General features: G+C 31.6%; 1 protein-coding gene across 1 annotated transcript; it reads left to right on the top strand.

Moving 5' to 3' along the window:
• The first annotated feature begins 4,754 nt into the window (after nucleotides 1–4,754).
• On the top strand, nucleotides 4,755–10,106 carry LOC112004308 (proteasome subunit beta type-3-A). Its single transcript, XM_024036534.2, has 7 exons — nucleotides 4,755–4,895; nucleotides 5,031–5,212; nucleotides 5,299–5,406; nucleotides 6,915–7,004; nucleotides 7,949–8,033; nucleotides 8,403–8,497; nucleotides 9,913–10,106. Exons 1-7 carry the CDS (start codon nucleotides 4,890–4,892, stop codon nucleotides 9,959–9,961), a joined length of 615 nt encoding a protein of 204 aa, XP_023892302.1. The 5' UTR covers nucleotides 4,755–4,889; the 3' UTR covers nucleotides 9,962–10,106.
• Nucleotides 10,107–10,179: the final 73 nt, after the last annotated feature.

Genomic DNA, 10,179 nt, shown 5'->3' with positions numbered 1-10,179 from the left:
CTGAAACTTGTTGTAAGTCACAAGTCCTCTGTACGTATATATGCTACATGTTGTTTCTCTTTTCTTATCAAAGTTGATTCTCAACAAATGTAAATGATTGATTTCTATGATATATATATATATATATATATAAATTTGTATAAACATGTGAGTGAATTTCTTGTGATGACCTCACATATATGGTTAAAATTAAGACTATTTAGGGTTGATTTGATATAATTTATGAGTCATAAGTATAGCGTTTTAAAGTTTTGCTGTTTTTAATTAAAATTATAATTTTTACTTAATTTTTTTTAGGCAAAATAAATCAATATAAAAATAATTATCCCAAACCCTGTGGTATACATCTAGACTTCCCAAAAAATCATAATTTAAAGGAGGTTAAGAATTTAAATAACCTAGAAGCTTTTCATCACTTGTTAGATGATTTTCATGGCATATAGTATATATTAAAATGGAAAACACGTCACCTCACTTTGGTAAGTAGTACCCTTCTGCCATTTTGGATGCATTCTTATCTGGAAAATTATTCCCTTCTTTTTTCTACTTTCAACTGTTATTCTCCGAAATTTCCCTTTTCACACTTATATGCGGTAGGAAAACATTGATATGAATATTTTTATTATTATTATCTTTATTTTTGGTAGTAGGGAATTTCATTGAAAGACTAAAGATTAACAAGCATATCATTAGAGCGCCTGTTTAGGTACAAACCAGAAATATCAAAATCAACAAAGGTCTCTTAGTCCATAGGAGGATTATCATATACAATAAAGTCCACAGATTGATAAGTTTCCATTCTTTGTAAGCCGTCGGCACACCTATTAGCTTCTCTATAACAGTGGTTAAATCGAATCTTGAAAATCAAGGAAGCCAATTGCCTACAAATTAATCATCCAATATTTTTATTATTCTGGCACTTGGCAAGTGGATTTTAGGCCAAGTGGTACTCTCACTCTATTTGTTGGTAAAATTCAATGCTTTGTCTTCACCTATGTTAAAAAAAAAAAGGGTAAGTAAGTCAAAACAAAGTTTTTATGATTTAAAAAAAGAAAGAAAGAAATGATTTCGAAAAGATTACCAAATACCCTAACCCCATTATTTTATTCTTCACGAGTATGCACAACATTAAAGTTAAACCAAGGAATCAAATTACTCAATCGAGATCCTAAACCATTTTAATACTCCATAGTAACTTATTATTATTTTATGTAACATTATTCAAACTTTACCATCGATCAGGTGGAGCATCTGGTAATAATATTTTAAAAGATAATTAAGAGACTCATGATACACTTTTAAAAAGGAGCAAAACCAGCAGGACTCTTTTGGGTGGTGTGTGAAACCATAAGAATGTGGGCTGAATAAGATCGATCACAAGTCCTCAATAACCCTATCCCAGAAAAAGGCTTTTGTGGGTTTGGCATGACTTTCTTCTAAAACTTATTATGCATAGAAATCTGTCTAGATGAATTGAACGTTTACTTTTCTTTTTTCTCTATAATTAAAACGTACGCTAGGGGCGGCACTAATGAAGTTCTTAATATAGCCGCCAATTCGTCCAAATTTTGTTTTCATACTTTTCTACGCATTCTAAAATAATGGTTAAAGGTTTCAACAAATCAGTCCAAACTTGCTGAATATATATAATGAATAATGGTGGGATAAAGTTGTTTAATCATTTCACTTTTACAATGCGAAGAATTTTGTAAATAATAATTCAACTATATATTTTTAGCCATCCCTGTATCGATCATAGCCCTTCTCTACTTTTTACATAAACCAATTATACTAATTATTTTGTTTTGTCGTTATAAGACAAAATCTGTGTCCCGCATGCGCTAACACAAAAGGACGTGTACCCACTAGCATGTTTTTGTTATATTTTATATATGTGGGTGAGTGAGAAGTACAAAACAATATGTTTTTTAATTATAATTTGAATCTTTTTTTAAAAAAATTGTTTGATATATAAGTATAATTATTATTTTTCATAAATAGATACTGTAAGATTTAAAGTTTATTACACTCACTTTGTGATAACTGCTCTTTGCCATCATAGTAAGATATAATGATTTTTTTTTAGATAGGATTTAAAAGGTTTGGCTTTACCTCTTTTTTTCGTTTTAATGAAAAACTGTTATATTGTTCACTAACTAAATAAAAGGTAGAGATTAAAATTCACTACCATTTGTCATTGTATATTTAAAATAAAAAGGACATGTCCAGTTAAAAAAGTACTAAAGATAATCACAGTAGATATAATGATTTTTTTAGATAGGATTTAAAGGGTTTGACTTTACCTTCTCCTTTTGTTTTAATGAGAAATTGTCACATCATTCACTAACTAAATAAAAAGTGGAGATTGAAATTCACTACCACCTGTTATTGCAAATTTAAAACAAAATGACATGTCCAGTTAAAAAAGTACTAAAAATAAGTCAAACCTGGATTTGAACACGTTGCTTATCGATAACCAAAGCTTACTTTTAGTAGTTAGTAAAAGAAATCCACATATACAAATATTCTCTAAAAAAAATTGAGATTAAGTAAAAATGTTTTTAAATACAATATATAAGATTTAAAATTTATGACATTCATTTTATTATGGTAATTATTTTTTATTATCAAACTAAAACACAAATGAATTTTTTTTTAGAGAAAAGGCTTTTAAGTTTTAAGTGACCATGGATGTTTTGTTTGTCTGTATATACTATAAAGGATGGCCTAAAAGTTTGTTGTTAGGGAATTAAAATTATCTTCTTACAAGAAAAAAAAAAAAAAAAAGCTAGCATTAGGATGACTTTGTCTCTTTCTTTTCTCGTTTTACATTGAAATTTCTCTTTTTTCCTTTTTTTAGTGATTTCTTTTCCATAAGCTGTTGTGGACAGCAACCCTAAAAGCTCAATTAGCGCGTTAACTGTTAAAGCATGCCTTCAAAAATTGGAATATAGTGCTTTCCCAGTATCTAAAATATATTTTAAAAAAATTATGAAAGGAGTACAATAGACATGATTCTCGTGGTTTGTGTTTTATTTATTTATTTTTATTTTCTGTATTATTTTTAACAAATATAAAAAATTCTAACCCATAAGATCAATGCTGAGCGTCTCTACAGCAGGAACTTTGCCATTTCCAAACCTACTCTAAGACCTGTATCCTAAAGGTGGCATGATGAAATTTTTTGTTAAATTTTAGTTCCAAAATCGTAAAAGATACGTTAGAAGATGAAATTTCTTGGTTAGTAGATGTTCTGTTGTTTGTGTTTTCATAGTAATAATACAAGTTAATTAAAATTTGAAATATTATGACAAATTAATGAAGAGAAGACTGGATAAATGAAAAGTATAAGGCTAAAATACCTAATGGAATATATCTTTTATGGGTCCAGTTAGACATTTGTTAGTGGATCATTTTAGGAAATTATTGATATATATAACTTTTATTCGAAATATAAAAAGTGTTAAAAAAAATATGTTGCTTTTTTTTTTTTCCATAAAAAATTCCTAAATTTTTTTAAACCGCCCATTAGGGCATCCGCTAACTTTATATATATATATATATATAAATTTTATTATAAACTTCTTATTTTATTTTTGGTTTGTGGGGGTGGGAGGAGGGGGACAATAATATTTAAACTAACTAAAAAATCTATAGTTTTGAAAAACCTAAAACTTATGAGATATAAGGTATTATATACCTCTCTCTCTCTCTCTCTCTCTCTCTCTCTCTCTCTCTCTCAAATTATAGGATTTAAATCCATGATATTCCTCGAATAAGAGTGGTATTCTATCATGTGAAGATATGCTATATATATATATATATATATATTTTGCTATAATTCCTTGAGAAAGCAACAAAATTAAAATTTTCTTTTAAATAAAAATATTTTTTTGTCTCACCTTCGATTCTTTAACAAATAAGCTATCAGAAATTATAACATAATAACCAAACAATTTTTCAGTTTTTATCCTTTTTTTTTTTTTTTGGGCTCTTGAAAATTTATGAAAAAAGAAAAGTAGTGTACTACCATTCTTCTACTACTAAAATTTTGGGCCACAACTCAATGTAGCCGATTTTAATGGCTTGTTTGGAAGTTTAGAGAGGGAGGAGAGAAGAGGGGAGGGGAGTAGTGGGGAGGAGAGCAGAGGAAAATGATTCCCCTCCACCTTGTTTGGATGTTTTTAAAATTAGTAAGGGGGAAGGGAGTAATTAGCCCTTCCCTTGTGTAATTTTGTTAATATAATAAGGGTAAATTAGGTAATTTACTTGGTCAATAGTTTATGTACTCTACTCTCCCTCCAAATCTCTCCAATTTGGGGGAATTAAAAATAGGGGGCTAGAGGGAGTTGAAACCCCTCCCCCTCCTTCCTTAAACAACTTCCAAACAAGGTAATTAGATTACTCTCCCTCTCTCTACTCTACTCCCCTCCTTTTTTAAACATCCAAACAGGCCATAAGTGATAAAACTTTTACGTAAACTTGTCATTTTTTTTCTCTACCAATCACAACCTACTTGACGGGGGCAGACCGCAGACGCCTATTGATTTCATACTTCATCAATACTATTTAAGAAAATTGGTCAGCAAACTTTATCTTGTGCACTGTTCCTCTTACAATTGGTTTGGACTACATTGAGCTCGTTCTAGCCCAACATAGAAAAGCCCAACCCATTGTAACTCTATTTAAAATTTGTCAATTTCTGGCCCATTCCCAAACTTCCCAATGAAAAATTAAAAAGTTAGCTCAGAGAGAGAATTAAAAAAGTGACCCCTTCTTCAAGCTACAGCCCATAAAGCAAATAAAGAACTCCCAAAGCCATAGTCTTCTTCTTTCCCAAGCTCTCTCTCTCTCTCTCTCTCTCGTTTTACAATCACGAAACCCTAATTATGTCTGTAAGTTTCTTTGTATCTCTCAATGTTATTTTGTATCATGTATTCAATCAGAAACCCTAAATCACTCTGTAAGCCTAAATTGTAGATATATCAGTGAGACTAACTTCACTTTGTGTTTTCTCTGTGATGCCTCAGATTTTCGAGTACAATGGATCGGCTCTCATTGCCATGGTGGGGAAGAACTGCTTCGCCATAGCCAGCGATCGAAGACTCGGAGTTCAGCTGCAAACAATCGCCACCGATTTCCAAAGGATCTATAAAGTTCACGATCGACTTTTCCTCGGTCTCTCTGGCCTCGCCACCGACGCTCAGACTCTGTACGATACCATCGCTGCCGCAGCTTCAAATTTTTATTTATTTTTTTAAAAATTAATTTCTCATTGTAATTTGTTTTCAAGTGAAGGTATCAGAGGCTTGTGTTTCGGCACAAGCTTTATCAGCTTCGTGAAGAGAGAGATATGAAGCCTGAAACTTTTGCTAGCCTCGTCTCCGCTATTCTTTATGAGAAAAGGTTTGCTATTTAATTTTGTTTAGTGTATGAAGCTGAATCTAGGGTTTGTAATTATACTCTCATGTAAATTTTTTTTTTTTTTTTTGTTGAACATTACAATTTGATTAGATTTGAAAATGACTTAACCTATTTGAATAATAAGATTTATCAATGGTTCAACTGGAAATTTGAGTTCAACAACAAATTGCTTTGTTTTGGTGTGCCAAAAACTTCACCTTTAGAAGAAGAAGAAGAAGAAGAAGAAAAAAATTGGTGCTGGGCTTGTGTGTAGAGATCCAATGCATTGGACTGTAATGAAATCAGTAGCATTACGATATGTGGCAATGTTTCAATTCAACTGCATTGTAGAATTATGGATACAGCTGTGAAAATAATTGTGTCGAAGTAGATTCAAAGAATTGTGTCCAAGCAGTGTCATCGAGTCTCCATGCCCCTATAGAAGTCTCTATACCATGTAGCCTGTAGCCCACATCAGAACAAGTACATAGATGAAACAAGTATGTTGTTAATTCCAAAGGTTCTTAGCTGCTACTGTTTCCCTGTCCACACCCAATTAAGGTAGCCAGTTTGTCTGTACTAAGTCAGACTCAAACGCTCAAACAATGGTTTGTTTAAGCTGTGTCTTAGATGTGATCTTATGTGTTCGTCAAACAATTGTTAATACTTGGTATAGAGACTATTATAAAGACAATCTTCATATTTTCCTCACTGTCACTTGCATGCTTGCTGTTAAAATGATTAGCACCTTTAGCAGGTCATCTTTGCTACACATGTTTCAACCCTATTAAGAAATGTATATCTTACCTACAATTTTTATGCTTGTTCAACAAACTCTTGTTTAAAGATAAATGAACTATATCTATAATCATCCTCTTTCTGGTGCTCTTCATTCCCTTGCTAATAAAAAAGGAAATTCCTCATGCTGTTATTTGGCATACAAATTGCTAGTCCTTTTTTCCCCCTTTTAACAGTTCAAATTTGAAAGGACTTATAAATCTGTGTGTGTTTGCTATAATTTGTTTTATCTCTTTAATGGTTATGAAAATGCATTACATTATTTAAACATTTTAGTCTTGTAGAATAAGAATGAAGAAGAGGTAGAGCTTCCGTTAACAATGGTTTAAACAATCAGTGTACAGATTATGTGAAAGTTCTATCTTTGAAGAAACTTAAGACCTACCTATTTTAGAGAACCAACTCACCAAGTTCCTTTATGTGGTTTCTACTTATAAAAAAAAAAAAAGTTCCTTTATGTGGTTTATTATATTATTTTTCTTTTCTCATTATTTTGTGTTATAATAAAAATAAATACATAATACACAAATGAAGCAAACTCCTTTACTTCATTATTTTTGTATTTTGTATGAAATTTGTTAGTTAAGTTTCATTTTAATCTATTTGGATGCTAATGGTTGTCAAACATGACACGTTCAACAGAAAGTTTAGCCTTTGTGTGGTTCAAAAACGTATGAACTACATATGGATGATATTTCTTTATGCTTTTTCAGGTTTGGTCCATACTTCTGTCAGCCTGTAATTGCTGGATTGGGAGATGAAGACAAGCCATTCATTTGCACTATGGATTCAATTGGAGCCAAGTAATTTGAATTTCTTTTTCTTAACTTTTTCATAATTTAGATTGACATTATTCTAAGAATTCAATATTCTGTTGCCATTAGTTAATTCTGTGTTGTGATGTAGCTAGAAATGATCATCATGAGACTAACATTTGACAATTTTGTCAAATGTTATTGAGCATAGACGAATACTTATGATTAATATCCATGACCTTGACATTATTGAGCATAGACATATACTTCAAAATGCAACAATATACCTTGCTTGTACAGGGTCAGCAAACATGTTGACAATTATATGTTCCTTCTCTCCCTTTTTATTTTAACTCTAAAGTTTTTGGGAATCAATCATTTTTCCTTGCTATATTGTTAATATTAAAGCCTATGAGAGCAAGGTGGAGGATGAGTTTGTAGGTTCAAGACCCTTGCCTGTAATTCACCCCAATCAAAAAGTTATCGAAGCATATAGCTTGCATTTGTTGGAATGTTGCTATGGAAATTGAGACTGAAGTTCATTATATCAAAACTTTTTATTTGACATTCACAATTGTTGTTCTTACAATCATGTGAGCTATGTGAACTTTTGGTGTTGGCATCTTCTTGTGTAATTTCTGCTTATTTTCCTTCTGCTTTATGCAATGCAAGAGTTTAATGATATGTGACCAAAATAATATAGTTTCTTTTATTATAACGCTAGTTCTGACTGCTAACTATAATTTATAAATTAGTTCACTAATAGCCCTATCTATTATCTATGCATACTCCTCGAATATCAATTATCTGTTTTGATTCATCGTATTATATATGCACATTAGTGAACAATGATTGCTTTCTCTCTTTCCCTATTAGTCTCAAAATTCTTTTCCTTACTAATGTGTCAAAGCTTCATTATAGCCTGTTGGTTTGGATTAATATAAGCTGTTTGAGTATAATACTGAATAATGTATTTTACTGTATATGTGCAGGGAGCTAGCAAAGGACTTTGTTGTTGCTGGCACTGCATCAGAGTCTCTCTATGGTGCTTGTGAATCAATGTTCAGGCCTGACATGGTTTGTCACGATATTGAACTCTTGACTTAATTATTTGTGACACTTGCTACTTTTTAGAAATTTTATTTATAGTGTGGGATAATGTTTTATATGTTCGACACAATAAAAGAAATAACTGGAATACTTCACCACGTAAGAGCTCCCTATATGAGCATAATTTATTAGATCATAGATATGCATAATTAAGATACAGAGATGCATTTGTTGGGTTCACTTCATTGCCAAAATTACAACTTCAGTTAGATTTTATTGGGCGAGTACTTTCTGCTCTGAATTTGATTGCTGCTTTAAGTCATCTTCTCTCTTATTTATTTTATTTTTTTAAAACTAATTTGAGCTACTTTAACAACCTTGTTTTAATCTACCCAGGAACCTGAGGACTTGTTTGAGACCATCTCCCAAGCATTGCTATCATCAGTTGATCGAGACTGTTTGAGTGGATGGGGAGGACATGTCTATGTTGTGTAAGCCCTTCTTAAATTTAATACACACACACACACTCACTCAGAACTGTTATACCACTAATAATCAAGTGAAAACCATAATGATGATTAGTTTAGTCTTGATAGTGCATGTGATTTTATCTTTACTGGAGCCTTCTGATTATTAATTAGTATAGGATTGTTGGGTATGCAAGTATTTTGCACTTGTTGGTTGCTGAGAATGAGCATGATGGAAAGATTTTCTTCTTTATTCAATTCTCTCTTAAAATTTCACATTTTTTTGCTCTTTTTCTTAAAAAATGTTTTCTGGGTCATGATGTTGCTACAATCTGTAAGCGCGGCCCTTAAGATCGCCTTCCCTCAGTTACAATGGAAGCGTTTCGAGTCATAGCTGCGCAAAATCAAAATCACCTCTTTTGGTTTTGGGGGTTTCTCTTTAGGGTTTACCTTTTGAGTCCCTTTGTCCCACCTTGTTGTTTTTTTCATGAGGCATGTCTCTTTGCCATTGGAACTGTAATTTTCTCATTTTTTTGGAACTTCTAACAGTTTCAATTAATGGGTCTTATTTTCAGCTCCATCGGTACATTTTTAGTTTGTCTCATTCTAAGGTGGGGGAACATTTTAAATTTTTAATTGTTAGCTAGAGTTATCAAAAAAAGAATGAGCATGGTGGAAGAGAGAAGAAAATGTTCAAGAATATGGTCCTCTTCAGCATTTGAATTTATTGATCTTTTCCTTCTTTTTTCCCTTTCTTTCTAAGTTTCCATGAAAAGAAACCTTAAATTATAGGATAGCAGTCCAACTTCAACATGCTGTACAATTAAACCTTTTAGTTATTGCTACTGTTATTTTTTAATTTAAAAAAATAAAATAATAATATTTATTTCTCCCCGGACCCAGTTATAATTTTTTTTCTTCTGGGTAACTTCTGTTTTTTGGCCAACTGATTTGTTCATTTACTTTGGTGTCTTTAAAATGGTCATGCTCTTCCTCTCTGCTATGATATTCTACTTTTATGATTCATACTACTCCCTCCGTTTTACATTGTTGGTATTTTGTTCCATTTTGGAGTGTCCCAAAATATGGGCTTGTTTCAAAAGTCAATGGAAATAATATTATTAATGTTCTAAACTTCTTCTTTATCCTATTTAAAAAGTCCATACTTATATTTCATTAGTTGTATTCAAATTTAAATTGAGGGTAGTTTTGAAAACTTAAATCTTTTTTTATTTAAGACAATGCAACAATTGATATTCCTTAAAAAGTTTTGTATTTTCCAGGGAGTATTTTTCTTGTGAGGAACCCCAGGGAATACACAATAATAATAATAAATAATAATAATAAGATCCAGGGGGTTATTATTCTGTCATCTATGGAAGAGGTGCTTGATTTGATACCAAATTTGACGTTGACAATGTTTGTTCACTTTGTGGCAGAACACCAACTGAAGTAAAGGAGAGGATCTTGAAGGGAAGGATGGATTGACCTAGGGCTGCAATGTGTTTTTTTCCCCTTTGTTTCATGTTTATGTAGCTTTGCAGTCAATTATCTCCTCCAAACTTCCCTTAATAACAGATTATTTCACTTATTAAAAAGAAGCGTGAAATTTGATGGACTTAAATATTTTTAATTGATGAGTTGATCATGATTCAAATCTTTCGGAATTGTAGTCAGCATTGTTGGGCCTTGATCTTTGCGTCTCT

This window comes from Quercus suber, unplaced genomic scaffold, assembly GCF_002906115.3.
Source record: "Quercus suber isolate HL8 unplaced genomic scaffold, Cork oak 2.0 scaffold_367, whole genome shotgun sequence".
Taxonomy (NCBI): Eukaryota; Viridiplantae; Streptophyta; class Magnoliopsida; order Fagales; family Fagaceae; genus Quercus; species Quercus suber.
Note: the sequence above shows the minus strand (reverse complement) of the source record. Positions and strands in the feature narration are given on the sequence as shown.